At 38.5% G+C, this 15,512-nt stretch overlaps 1 protein-coding gene across 1 annotated transcript in view; it reads right to left on the reverse strand.

Annotated features, from left to right (window-relative positions):
* The window catches only part of CLIP4 (CAP-GLY domain containing linker protein family, member 4), a 69,461-nt gene that overhangs the window by 34,847 nt on the left and 19,102 nt on the right, over positions 1–15,512 (reverse strand). The window contains exons 7-8 of the mRNA XM_006835281.1: positions 14,965–15,100; positions 12,766–12,906 (exon numbers count right to left, since the gene is read on the reverse strand). Coding sequence (XP_006835344.1) covers positions 12,766–12,906; positions 14,965–15,100 — 277 coding nt within the window. The remainder of the gene's footprint in view (positions 1–12,765; positions 12,907–14,964; positions 15,101–15,512) is intronic.

Genomic DNA, 15,512 nt, shown 5'->3' on the forward strand with positions numbered 1-15,512 from the left:
TTAACAACAACATCTACTGGAGGAGACAGTGGAGAAGCTCAAAATCATCAGCCAAAACCAGGCCAGGGGAAGACTGGAATAGACCATCAGTTGCTCATATATACGTTCAAACTAAAGCTGAAGAAAATTAAAAACAAGTCCTCAAGAGCCAAAAATACGATCTTCAGTGCATCTCTCACCTGCATTTACAGGCCACCTCAAGAACAGATTTGATGCATTAGGCACTAATGACCAAAGAGCAGAGGAGCAGTGGGATGACATCAAGAACATCATACAGAAAGAAAAAGGTCTTTAAAAAAATACAGGAAAGAAAAAGATAAAAACAGATGTCAGAAGAAACTGAAACTTGCTCTTGAGAATTGAGAAGCTAAAGCAAATTGAAGAAATGAGGAATTAAAAGAGCTGAACAGAAAACTTCAAAGGACAGCTTGAGAATACAAATCAAGTATTATAACGAAATGTTCAAGGATCTGTAGTTGGAAAACCAAAGAACATGCTCAGCATTACTCAAGCTGAGGGAATGGAAGGAAAAATCCAAACCAGGCATTGCAATGCTGAAGGATTCTAGGGGCAAAATATTGAATGATAAAGAAAGACTACAGCCTTCAGATTGCACCTCAATGTAAAGAAAATAAAAAGCCTCACAACTGGACCAATAAATAACATCATGATAAATGGAAAAGAGATTGAAGTTGTCAAAGACTTCACTTTGCTTGTATTCACAATCAATACTCATGGAGGCAGCAGTCAAGAAATCAAGTGATGTATTGTATAAGGCTAATCTGCAGCAAAAGTCCTCTTTAGAGTGTTAAAAGAAAAAGTATAAATTTGAAGACTAACAGCACGTGACCCATGCAATGGTATTTTCAATCCACTCATATGCATGTCAAAGCTGGACCATGAATGAGAAAGACCTGAGAAGAGTCAAAATGCACTTGAGTTACGGTGTTAAGGAAAATATTAAAACTACCATGGGCTGCCAGAAGAACAAACAAATTTGTCTTGGAAGAAGTACAGCCAAAATGCTTCTTAGAAGTCAGGATATGGCCAGACTTCATCTCTCATACTTCGGACATGTTATCAGGAAGGACTCATCCCTGAAGAAAGATATCATGCTTGGTAAAATGGAAAGTCGGGGAAAAAAGAGGAAGATGACAAACAAGATGTACTGACATACTAGTAAAAGCAATGGCCTCAAACATAACAATTGTGGCGATGTCACAGGACCAAGTAGTGTTTCATTCTGTTGGACAGAGAGTTGGCTATAAGCATATCCAACTAGAGGACATCTAACAATAATGACTTCACAAGTAGCATGAGCCAATACTTTATTATTTAAATGGGAGAGATAAGAAAGCATTCATATCAGCTCATGTATAAACCCCAATTTGCCCAAATTGCTAAAACCTATGTAACAATCCACAAAGGATTTTTAAATAATATAAAGCATTTACCACAGTTACCTAGTTGTTTGATTCTTAATGACCTCATTACTGTATTTGTACAAAGCAAATCTATCACATCTGAGATACAACTGCTACATACATGCCAAGACTTGCAAGTAACTTACATTATTTCACTGATCCCACTGTCATCTAGCAGAGTCCTGGTGTGACGCTGTTAGCCAGAATGTCCAGGGTTCAAACCCACAGCCATTCCTGGCATACCTTATACAGGGTCACTACGAGTCAGAAATGATCCGACAGCACTAACCAACAGCATTACCATCTAATCAATTCTGACTCATGGTACCCGTATCATATAGAGTAGAACTGCTTGTTAGGGTTTCTGAAACTGCCAATCTTTATGGGAGCACACAGCTTCATCTTTCTTCAGAGGAAAGGCTATGGGTTCGAACTGCTGACCTTATGGTTAGCAGTGCAACACTTAACCCATTCAGCCACCAGGGCTCCTATTTCACTGACATATGCATGCGAAATTATCACAGCTGATGGTCAGTGCAGACCATGAATTTTGGTGGGGGGAAATGTTTGCAAATCATTATTCAGTACAGAGAGAGTTCAGAGTAAGAAATGTTGTATTGTCTACCACTGATATTCTGAAAATGACCACCCTACCTCATATTTCATAGAACTCTTTCTCTCTCTGTCTCTCTCATACACACACACACACACAAACACAAATCATTTTAAAATATAAATTCTCGAATAATACTATATCTGAACAAGAAATTTTGTCTTAATGGACTGTGACAAATTTTGAGCTCTTTTAGACATCCATCCAATTCTACTCACTTAGTAAGCATTTTGGGTGAAGAAACATGTGTGAAACAGAGCTGTCTCAATTTCGTGTGATAGACATGTACATACATAAAATATGAGGGCATTTTGATAAGCATTCAAAAGGAGGAGACAATCACCGAGGCTAAAAAGATCAATTAATGCTTCAACAAGATCACATACTGAGCTGAGTTCTGAGGTATAGATCAGATTTATTCTAGGTACCACCAGGAATAACAGAGGCATTCTAGAGAGAGCAAGGAAAAAATAAAACCTTAAAAGACATCAGAGAATGCTGGATAACTTAACTAGAAAAAAAACAGTACTTTCGGGCTTGAGAGAATTAAGACTGGATAGAGATATGTCAGGGTAAAATTTCAGAGGGTTATACTGCCCAGTAAAGGAACTAGGACTCTTCAGTAAAGAATGAGCCTCGGATGGGCTTTGAAAAGGAGAGCAAGCATAAACAGATAGCCTTACTCTCACATCAAGGTTTAGAAAGTGACTAGAGTAGGAGAGACAGGAAGCAAAGAGGAGTTTAAAAGTTATTACACTAGCAGGAACTGAACACAGAGGGTGAGTAAGAAAGCTTTTGTAAGGGCAGCCCCTGTTTAGTTTTCAGTTCTGAAATACCGATTTAGTTCTTTTTACTTGACATTTTTATTGGAATCATTATTGATTCACATGCAGTTATAAGATTAAGATAGGAATATCGTTTGTACAAGGTGGCTTCTTCAAAAAGTTCGCGGGAAAGTGAAATTTTCCCATGAACTTTTTGAAGCCCCTTCATGTAGTTGGCCTAGTTTCCTCCAGTGCTAAGATTTTACAGAACTATAGTGTAATATCAAAAGTCAGGATTCTGACAATGATAAAATCCATTATTCTTACTTAGTGTTCTTGAATTTAGTGTTACTTGAAGTCAGTGTTACTTGAATTCATGTACTGAAAGCATGCACATGCATTCCTTCAGGCTGACGTTAAGGTGGAGTGGTGTGCCCTGTGGGTATTTATCAGCAGCCCTATAAGAGCTTTGTGTAACATTGCCAGGGCAGAGACAGACCTGTCAGTGGACATGGCTGAGGAGGGGTTGCCATAACTGGAACAACTGTGACTTGAACATTTCTCTATAACCTGTTAATTTTCCTAATAAGCCCCATAACTGAGCTCTAAGCATTTCTCACCCTGAATTGCGTAAATTTCCCTAATAAGCCCCATAACTATGAGTATAGTGCCTGAATTCTGTGTGGCCACTGCAATGAGTTATCAAACAGATGAGAAGTAGAGAGGACTATGGGGAAGATGGTCGGTGTAATTTGTTTTATAATCTCCAACTTCCGTGTCCTGTGGTTACAATGTTAGTTGTTTCTAAAGCCTTTGCTGTGATATTTGGATTTGAGTATTATGCCACCCAGTGGTCCGGGTGGGGCCTGGGCAGTGCCACAATGACACACTGGTATGCTGTGTATGGCCAGAAGCATGCATATGTAACTTGGGAGTAAGCCTAGGTGTTTACAGCTTAACATTTTGAGATCACTTTCTTCAGCTCCCTCCAGTATATATCCTCCTAACACCTTCCTCTCCCAAGGTACCCCACCCCTTCCTTGGACTCTGAATAGAATGCCTGGGCTTTAGTTTCCTTACTCTGTCATATACCTCTTGAGATTGATTCTGCCTCTGAAGCCAAGCATCAAGAAAAGATAAAAACTAAGGGAATTCCATCCTCATTCTTGTGACCATAGTTTCCCTGGTCAGACAAGGATTTCCATCCCTTGGAGTTTTAGGTGCCTGCCCATCTGCTGTCACTATAGCACCATGTAAACCTAATGGGGGACTAGGATAGCAGAGAACCAAAATAATAATAAATCAATAAAGAAATCAGATTCCCTCAAGGCTGTCTAAGAGAGACTTTCCTGCTTCTCCAACAAGAATGGCAGGGCTTCTCTTGGAGCATTCTTTCTACGCTTGATGTGTACTTCTAGCTTTCCAGTTGCCTTAAAATCCACACTCAGAGAGAACAGTGGGGAAAACCCTAGGAAACTCACTCACAACTCATTCATAGTAGTTCAAGAAGCTTTCCTTCCTTAATCTATCTGCTGTCATCTACTTCTCAGAGTCCTCCAATAGTTGCTCATGCATCCAATCGGGTTTTTATTTGCATTCAATAGAAGGGGCCAGATGATGTGTAAGAGATTCCATTGTTAACAGGAGCCTGGAACCTCACCCTAGAATTTTACTGAATATTTTTTCCTGCTTATTTCCCATGAAATATTTAGGTTAATTTGCTATGTTCCAAAATAAAATCCTGTTGTCTTTTTTTTTTGGAATTGTTATCACATATCAGATACTTTTTAATATCTGCTTTTTTACATGCAGATACAATAGTCCCTTAAGGTTATTAAAAAGGATTTCTTATTAACTGTAAATTTTTAGAGATTTTTAAAACAAATGTTTCTAACATTTTGTGCTATTCCATTAAAGTTACTGTTTTAGCTGGATTATTTTTCCATTATGATTTCTAACTTTCTATTGGAAGAATACAGAACTACTACTAGTGTTGTCTATTGGTACTGAATTGAGCCAGTTAATTAAAATTATTCACTTTAGTTATTTTTAACTGATCTTCTTGGGTTTTCTAGTTACATTAATCATTGCTGTTAAGTGCTATCGAATCTGTTCTGACCTATAGCGACCCTGTAAAGGGTTTCTGAGGAGCAGCTAGTGAGCTTGAACTGTCAACCTTGCGGTTCAAATCGATTTTGCAATCTAGCACATAAATTCACAGCGCTACACCAGGAATCCTATATTCATATCCTCTATAAAATATGCTTTATTCACATTATCTCAAACATCAAATAATTTTTTCACTTCATATTGTATGTTGGCAAGAAATTAACCAGTCTTCTCTGATATTACTTTCTATGGGTATAGCAATACCATTCTCCTGGATATTTGCTATTAAAAATGTTGAGCTATCTGTGAGTCTTCATCCTTACTGCTAATAGCCAGCTCATTGCCAAATCCTATCACAAATGTGCAGTCTTCATTTGCACAGTACTGTGTGACCACAAAAAGGACCATGCAAGTTAAAACCAAGCAAAGTGAATTTCATTATCAATGGAAAAGCTTAAGATTGTCCTGCGACCTTTTTAAACTTTTGTCAAAACACTAAAAACTTCCTTACTGTCGATTATAAATACTTAAGAGAAAAAAATAGCAAAACATATATTAATCCAGTACATGGTAATTAAAAACAGTAATAATGTGACAACTAAAGTGTTTTCTTTCAGGGGTGGAAATGTATTAAGAGTAGTTTCAAGAGTGCTTAACTTTTTATTCTCATCATCTGATGTACGATGCAAAGTGAGCATCATTTCTATCCCTTAGCAAAACATCATATTCCTTTCTATCTTTGAATTAGCATCTACAGTTTTATTTCCTCCCCCCCCCACCACCACCACTTTCAATGTTGTAAAATATCTGAGTGCTCCTTTTTTGCTGATAGCCCTTTCTCTATCTAGGACATCTTCATCCCTGCCATCACACTTTCCCCACTCCTGTTGTTAAGTTCACCATTACTAAGTTCCTCTGACTGTAGATGTTGTTATTGTTGCTAAATGCCATCGAGTTAGTTCTGACTCATAGCGACCCCATATAGGGTTTCTGAGGAGCTGCTGGTGAGCTTGAACCGCCGACCTTGCAGTTCTAAGTGACTTTGTAGTAAAGTGCATAAACCCACAGCGCCACACCAGGACTCCAACAGATGTAGCACCTCTCCAAAGGTGCCACTGTCAGCATTTCCAGGATCAGCTGTTTCTGCAACTCCAGTTACATTTCATTTTAAACATTAGCAGTTTTGTTTCCTTGCTGCACTTTCCATCTTTGCTTGTTAATTCCCTCTCTGAATTCTTCATTTTTGTAAAATGGCACATGCATTTATTCCTAGACTTCAAGGTGACAACAATCCAACTAACACACTTACTTTTCTGTCTGTGCATAGATGATCAGCTGTGCAGTGACCCATCACCAAAAAACTTTGAAAGAAGTGATATGATTGGTCATCTACTATTTATATAGTAAATTTTGAACTAAAGAGCTAGCAGTGAAACTCTGTACTTTGTGTAATTATTCACATTTAAAATAACATGGTAGAGGAGAAGGGGACCAGCGCTTCCCAGACCAGGCAGCGCAGGTAGGGCTCCGGGGAAAAGGAGGCAGAATCGCACATAGGAAACCTCTGTCTAGCAGACAGACAGCCTTTGAACAAACATAAGATCTTATATTTCAACATTCTGAACTCATTTTTTTTCCAAGATCAAATTGCTGAGGAATTACAGGCATTTTTGAGTTTTTGCCTGCCTGCTTCCGCTTCCAGGCCCCTGCAGACCTTGGAATGCAGGGATAGAGCAACCCCACTTAGAAGACTGCATTTCCAGAGAAAAGGAAGTATAAACTAACAAAGCCGAACAAATAGAGAGGGATATCGGCGCGGCTATCAGGAAATTCGGGGTACCCACGGTACAGACAGACTGAGAGAGGAGTCTTTCACGTCATCAAATACAGACACTAACTCCCTGCAGCCATTACCCCGAGCCCTCTACTGCCCCGGCCTAGACCAGCCCTCTGCCAAGCCACCGAGGCTCACGAAAGAAGAGGGGAAAACAAAAAAAAGAAAAGAGTGAGCTGATGCAGTCTGATAAACTTGACCTATACCTATGGAGCAGCGACTCAAAAGAGGGAACAAATCCTCACAGCAACAAACATTCACACACACACACAGAGTGGACAGAGAAGGGCAGCTTGGACATTGGATACTCAAATGGGGGGGGGGGGACTACAAAGGTAAGCAGTGACTGGCTTACAAGCTTTCAAGAGGGAACCTGGTGCTAGGGAGCATGGAGGAAGGCAGAATCTCCAGTAGGTACTATTCAATCTGTCTGGGCGGAGCTGATGAAAGGAAATACAGATGGGTAACTCATGATACTGTAGTGAATAATGCTTATCAGGACGGATTATGAGGGTTGGAAATGCAAAGGTAGACGTTTTGTAACAAGGAAGGGAGTGATTAATTATCCAGGATAGGAGCGGAGGCCTCTGGGACCATCAACGGAGAAGAGCCGAGAGCGGGACCCTACCCAGAGAAACAGATGCCCGAGATAGAGACAGAGATGATGATGTGGAGTGATGAAGCAACTAGGGACTTTGGACCCAGAGAGGGAAAGGAAATGTGAGCCGAAAACTGATGGTGGGGGTTAGAGGAGGGGGAAGTGTAGGGGGCGGGTTTCTGGGATATACCCTCTGGGTGGTTGATGATGCATGGAGGGGACTGGAACCTTGGCAGTGAGATGATATAAGATGGAATGAATGTAAAACTAAAGTTCTCCCCTGTAAACTATCATATAATTCATAATAGAACATTAAAAAAAAAAAATCAGACAATAAAAAAAAAAAAACATAGCATGGTAACTTAACATTAAACCACGTTGTTGGGAGGACTTGTGGTATGTAACTACATTGTGGTAGCAAATTTGTGCATATCAGAACTATGTAAAGCAAAGACAGTTGCCTGTATGTATATTTTAGCCCATAAAACGACCTCCACCAAAAGCTATATAGAGATACCATCAAAAACTGAATTGACAAATTAAAATGTAATACTACAGAGCATTCATTCAACTAATTCATGGGGGGTAAAAAACAATGAAGGAAAGAAGCTGAAAACAAAGAATAAAGTGGCAGTGTAAATCCAAGCACACCAACAATTCCATTAAAACTAAATGGTCTATATGCACCAACTTAAAGACAAAAGATTATCAACATGGATTTAAAAGAAAAAAAAAAAATCACCACTTGAATGCTGTCTACAAGGAAGTCACTTTAGTATAAAGATACAGTAAATTCAGGGTTACAAGTAAAATTGTCCTCATTTTGAAACAACTGAACCAATCCCTAACCTTATTCACACCAATTCTTCATCACAATCATCACTTGCCACATGAACAGCTTTTACATCACTGAAAAGGCTTCAAACACTAAAATAAGAGCCATAAGAACCTGTTTCAGCTTACCTACAACTTAAAAACACATGGGAATGGATCTTGTTTGCAGCCTGAGTAGGTAGACAGATAGTAAAAGGAAGAGAAAGAAGATACATACAAACACGAATGAAGAGAAAGCTGCAGTACCAATATTAATATTAGATGAGGTAGAGGAATATGAGGTTATCGAATGTTTGGCTAATTGCCTCATTGAATAACTGCCTCCTTTGCCCTAAGACCGAGAAAACTGATGCATGGCTACCATTACTGAACATTTTGATCAAAGATTCTAAAGAATTCTGATCAAAAGGGGAGAAATGCAAGACAGATTTTGAGATTTTCATAGAATCCAGACATCCTGGAACCATGAAGTCTGGATAAACCCCTGGAAACTACTTCCCTGAGACCATCTTTAAATCTTAAACCAAAAGCACCCCCAGGAGTTTTCTTAAAATCAAACAACAGTTTAGTTTAACTAGGAAGAATGCAAATTGACAATGGCAATTCATAAGATCAGATAAGAAACTTAATGGGCAGTGAGTTTATGATACTGGGGGAGGGACAATTTGGAAAAGAAGGGTGAGAACGGATACACAACCCAAAGAACTTAACGAGTGTCTCTGAGCTGTACCTGCAGAAAGTGTTGAATTGGTGAATATTCTGCTTTGAATAGTCTCAACAGCAACATCAAAAAATAAAGTTTTAAAAAACAGCAGTAAGGTAGGTGGAAAATCTTAACACTTGGAAACTGAATGACACACTTCTGAATAATTTGCTGATCAAAAAGGAAATCACAAAGAAAAACTGGAAATGCTCTGAACGGAACAAAACTAGAAACGCAACATAACAAAAGGAGATTCACCTTGGGTACTGTATACAGAGATTTAATACTAAATGTTAATACTAAGGAAAATAAATATCCCAAGTAAACAATCTAGGATCCCACCTTAAGACACAGGAAAAAGAAGGAAAATCAGCACAAAGCAAGCAAAAGCTGGGAAATAATGCAGAGCATAAATCAACAATATTGAAAATAGAAAATGGAGAAGAAAAAACAACAATAAAATCTAATGTTATTTCTTTGCAAGGTCAATAATATTGATGAGCCTCTTGCTGAACTAACAAATAAAAAAGGGGGGGGTTTGAGGAGAGAATATACTAGTTACATTATCAGGATGAATGAAAGACATCATTATTGGCATTAAAAAAAAAACTGGGGGCTATGTCAAACTTTATTCCTATAAACCCAACAACTTAGATGAACTAGACCAATTCCCTGAAAGCCACAAACTAACCAAGATAGACAGATAACCTGAATAACTTGTATTTTAACAACAGAAACGTAAGTTGTAGCTTAAAAACTTTATGATAGAGAAAACCTTTGGTCCAAATGGTTTCACTGGTGAATTCTATAAAACATTTACAGGAGATATAAAACTCCACGTAATACCTTCTTCAAGAAAATAGAAGGGTAAAAAATACATCCCAAATAATTTTTGAGACCACTGTAATCAAAATCAAAGCCAACAAAGAGCAGACCTCATAAATACAGAAGTAAAAGTTTTCAATAAAAAATAAGCGATATATAAAAAATATAATAAGCCAATGTTAAGTAAAGGTTACCCCAGGAATACAAGGCTAGTTCAATATTCACAATCTAATGTAATCCATATTAAGCCACTAATTATGTATGAAAAACCCCATTATAATCTCTACATACAGAAAAGTTCTTTGACAAAGTTAAACTTTCATTCAAGGATGAAATAAAACTACTCAGAGATAGCATAAAAACCCCAAGGAGTCTACAAGAGAACTCTTAAAATTAATAAAGCGAGTTAGGCAAGGCCATAGGCTATGAGATCAATATATAAAAACTAATCATGTATCTATATACTAGCAATGAATGAACAATTACAAACCAATTTTTAAATGCATCTCTTATAACCCACACCCCAAATTATATATATTAGGTACAGATTTAATAAGACACCTGAATAAACGAACATATACACACTGTTTTCATGAATGGATGACTATCATTAAAATGGGGAAAGTGCTTTGAAAAAAAAAGGGGGTTAGGGGGGACATGTTGAAAGAGCATAGGAACCAACCTAACAAAGAATTGCCAAAAGTTCAAAGTTGGAATAAGCTGAGTTATAATTCAAATAAAAACATAATTATCCGTGAGTTCACGAGGCAATACTGACATAACAATTGAATAAATAGATAGGGAGTGAGTGGACAATTCTGACACAAGAATTTCAATGAACCAATGTAGTGAATTGAGGGGGATCCAGAAAATTGCGATTAGAGCATCACAGTACGCCATCACAAGCAAGATCCACGGTTAAATACTGAATTTAGAAGGTGAAAGCTTAAGCAGAAACAAAATACTGGCAAATCTCAAAATATGAGAAATCACAGGGGAAAACAATAACTACAGTGGACACCACTTTAACCAAATGATCAGGTTTATTATAACCAAATGACCTGTCATATGTGTCAATAACATGGACCTGAGAAGGGCCTCTATGGTACCTTTCCCAATTAAGAAATCCCAGAGTTACGAAAGTCCAACTTATGGACAACTCATACTTGCCCTTTAGGTTAGGTTGGGTGCTGCTCAGTCAGTTCCAACTCATAGCGACCTTATGTGCGACAGAATGTAACAGTGCCCACACCTGCACCATTCTCACACTCATCGTGGGTTTGAGCCCATTGTTGTTGCTCTTCAGTGACATACAAATGAGCTCTCACTTGGAAACTAGTGAATCAACCACTGCTTAGAAAAAGATCCATCACAATCTTGCTCCACGTGCAGCTTTTACATCACTGAAAAGGCTTCAAGCCTTTACTTGCCCTAACCTACCCTCTGCAGTTGCACTAAGCAAACCCATAGGACAAAGTAGACTTGATTCCTAGGGCTTCAAGACTGTAAATCTTTACAGGAGCAGCCAGCCACAGCTTTCTCCCAGTGAGTGGCTGGTGGGTTTAAACCACTGGCCTTCCAACTAGCAGCCCAACACTTAACCTTCTGCACTGCCAGGACTCCTTTTTCTTGTACTAAAGTTAGCTAAATATAAACTATACTTACCTATTCCAACTTACCTCAGGCTGGATTTAAAGACTTAGACTTAAGCATTCACTTAGGAACAGATCTTGTTCAAAACTCAGGGAGTGATTGTAATAAACTCAATCTAATCATGAGTAAACATCAAACCACGCCAAACTAAGGGAGATTTTAGAAAAACACCTGACCATCATCCTTCAAGTGTCAAGGTCATGAAAAAATGACAGACTAAGGAACTACTACAGATTAAAGGAGACTAATGAGACTGAAAAAACAAAACAATGGTACCAACCATCCCTCCTGTGTAGAGTACTCAATCAGCTGGGTTCAACAATGAATTGCAACGGTCACAAAGAACTCAGACACCATACTCACAGTTATGGGGTCTATTAGGGAAGTTAACAGGTTACAATTCAGCATCAGAAATGCTCAAGACACAGTTCTTCCAGTCAAGACAGCCTCTCCTCTGCCCTGCCCACAGGCAGGCCTCTCTATGGCCTTTGGTCCCATGGCCTGGCCTCTTTCTTCCCTGCTCCAACAAAGTTGCAAAGCTCTTTTAGGGCTGCTAATAAATGCACAAAGGGCATACCACTCCAGGGGTCAGAAAACCTAGCTCCGCAATTAATTGCCTGAAGACACCCCACTCCACAAGGAGCCTCCTGCCAACAGGCATTCTGCTTTCCTTGCTCCACGGCCGACTGCTCTGCCTGGTGCTCTGGCTCTTGATTCTGCTTCTCCTGTTCCTCAGCTACTCGTCTGCCATCACATATGTCTGTCCCTGAGCCAAGGAGGTTCAATGCACAGGGATCTCAGAGCCCAAAGCACACACTCCATTCCTGGCTCTTTCGCCTTCATAGTAGTGAGGTCCCCCTCCCTGCTTAAGAGATGGCTCCTTTTAAACCTAGCCCGATGGTTAACAATGATTGTTAGATTCTCAGGTTTCCATAATCCTGTTAACAATCACTCACAACTGAATCATATAATCCTATCAGCATACTACCCCACTTTCTCCTACCTGAACCCATCAGGAAAGGGTTGTTTGGTGGGAGCTACAAAGACACAGTTTCTATTTTATATTTTTTTAGTTTAAAGAAGACTCAATACTAATTTCAATAGAAATGTTTTTCTGACAAGAAGTCATTACAGATCCTTGACTAGGTGAGAGATATAAAGTAAGCTGTGCTTCATAAATATTTCCTGGATGTATAAAATCCTGTTTTGAGGTTACATTATGGGGTGATAAAGGAATAAATAGTAGGGATTGACTCATAAACCATGACTGAGTCTTACAAAACCATAAGATGTATGTTTTACTCAATTCCAACTTCACAGGTAGCTAACAATAAAAGGAGAGCGAGAAAAGCAACCTAAATGTAGAAGTCTCACAAATAAAATAAAAATGCTGAAGAAGAGTGCCTACCAGTGTTTACTTTCGACGTTACATGGGTTACATCAATTTTCTGGGACCGGGTGACAGGTAAAGCTTTTGTGGAAGAAGTTTGTACAACATTCTTCCTTCGGTCTTTTGCTTTACTTATCTTTGAAAGTGGTGCAAAGATACCTAAGGAAAAATGTAGAATTAAAAATAGGGTTAAGCAACTAAAAACATTTCAAAGAAACTAACACAAACTATTTAGTAATAATGAATCTTGACATTCTTTTTCAGTGACTAGGAGTGGTGGTGTGGAGCTGTAGAATAAGCACTGGACTACTTACCGCAAGGTCGAAAGTTCAAGTCCACAAGCAACTCTCAAAAACCCTTACAGGGTCACTATAAGTCAGAACTGACCAGGTAGCATGTGTCCTATAGTGAATAACTAAACAAACAAACTAACGGCAAAGTACTGGCACTCCAAGTGTTTACAAACTTAAAATCTGGCTGTCAAGACACACACACGAACACAGTAATTTAAGAACCACATATTGTTATCTGTAGCAGAGTCGGTTCCAACTCATAATGCCCCTATTTAGAACAGAACCAACACTGCCCAGTCCCGTACCATCCTCACAATTACTGCTATGTCTGAGCCCCTTGTAGCCTCCACTGTGCTATTCCATTTCATTAAGCAGTTTCATGTTTTTGGTTGAGCAGCCACTTTACCAAGCATGATGTCCTTTTCCAGGAACTGATCCCTCCTGGTAACATGGTAAAGTACATGAGATGAACTCTCACTATCTTTGCTTCTAAGGAGTATGTTAACTACTTCCTCCAAGACAGATTTGGTTGTTCTCTGGCAGTCCCTGTATATTCATATTCTCTGTCAGCACTATAATTCAATGGCATCAATTCTTCTTCAGTCTTCCTTATTCACTGACCTGCTTTCACATGCATATAAGGCAACTGGAAATACCAGGCTTGGGTCAGGCACACCTTAGTCCTCCAAGTGACATCTTTGTTTTTTCAATACTTTATAGAGGTCTTTCGCAGCATTATCTGCCCAGTGAAATACGTCATTTGATTTCCTGACTGCTGCCTCTGGGGCAATAACCACGTAAGAGGTACAAAATCAGGTATTAAAGTGTAATTCAGGAAAAAGGAAAATGAATCAGTAATAGTTTTCTATTATTATTTCTGGCTTAGCTACTGTGAAACACATTGCACTGTGTTGTCAAGTACATTGTCTAGCATAAAAATCCACATCTTTGGAAACATGCAGTCCAATGAACTAATCACACAAATATCACTCTCCACAATCCTGACACCAGAAGAATTAGATGGCGCCCAGCTACCACAATCAAGATCAGGCTTACTGGTTGAATAAGCTGGTGGAAACCTTAAGACTATGGGTCTTAGTCATCCATCAGGTCTAGCAATGAGTTCATCCCTATGGTTTCATTTTCAGTCAAATATCAGACAGGTCTATAAGGGAAATAGTAACACTAGGGAGATATGCACACCTTAGAATAATCAACCATTATGAGATCAAAAGGGCAGCATTTACCTAAGGATGAAGTTCAGAAGGGTTAGAAAAGAAAGAAATAGAAACAGTGTATACAAGGAGGAAGTGGGCTAAGTGATTGTGGGGATTGCAATCAAGGACATGGAACAAAATGTGTATGAATTGTTGAGTGGAGAACGGATTTGCTCTGAAAAGCTTCACCTAATTCACAATAAAACATTTTCTTTTTTAAATCTTTGCCTCATCTTCCACCATCGTTTTCCTTAAATAGTAAGGTAAGTTGTACCTGACCTGACATAAGGACCCCTTTATCTGTGCATTCTATTCTATTTCTAACTTTTTAAGGACTTTCCTCCTACAATTACCCCTCTCGTTCATGCAGAATCAGTTTCTCCCTCTGTCTCGTACTATTCTCATCAGTGTGGTGGCTCCACACAATAAGCATTGAACTGTAAACCACCAGATCCATGGCTCCAGTGCACCAGCCACTACACAGGAGAAAGATGAGACTTTCAACTGTATGACACTTAACAACATAAAGACATGCTGTAACATCTCCTAACTTTAAAAAAAAAAAAAAAAATCCTCTTAAAATTCAAATTTCCTTGTTTATTACATAAGTAACCATAGGGGAAACGTTAGATAAAGAGATAAAAGAGCAAAATTTGTTTGTTTTAAATGCTTTCTTATTAATAATAGTTAAATAGCATCTACCTTACCATATTTAGGGGCACATTTAAAGTACTGGACTTTTCCAACACTTCCATTGTTTTTTCCTTCTGGTTCATCCAATTCAATACCAGCCCACTGCCCACTTGCAAATTCAGTTGTTCCACAAAATCTTAATGTTCCAACCTAAAGAAAATATAACATCAGACTATCTTTAAGTACTATCAGTAATTCTAAGTGTCCTACTCCTACAAATTTATTTTGCCATACAAGTTTTTAAATTATCCATTCTCTTACAAAAGAAACTTTATAGAACAATGGATATTTCTAGGGATGAAAATGGCCACTAAATAATTAATTAGTAAATCAATTCCTGGAGAAATAAAACAACTCTAATGCATCTAACAACTGAGCTACAAAGTACACGAAGCAAAAGATATAATTGAAAGGAGAAACAGACAAATCCACAATTATAGAGAGACTTCGATACTCCTTTTTCAATAATAAGGAGGCATAAAATCAGTTAAGACCTAATTGACATCTATAGACCACTTCAAAACTAGTCCCTGGGTGGTACAATTAGTTCACACAGTCAGCT

This window comes from Chrysochloris asiatica, unplaced genomic scaffold, assembly GCF_000296735.1.
Source record: "Chrysochloris asiatica unplaced genomic scaffold, ChrAsi1.0 scaffold00016, whole genome shotgun sequence".
In the NCBI taxonomy this organism is placed as follows: Eukaryota; Metazoa; Chordata; class Mammalia; order Afrosoricida; family Chrysochloridae; genus Chrysochloris; species Chrysochloris asiatica.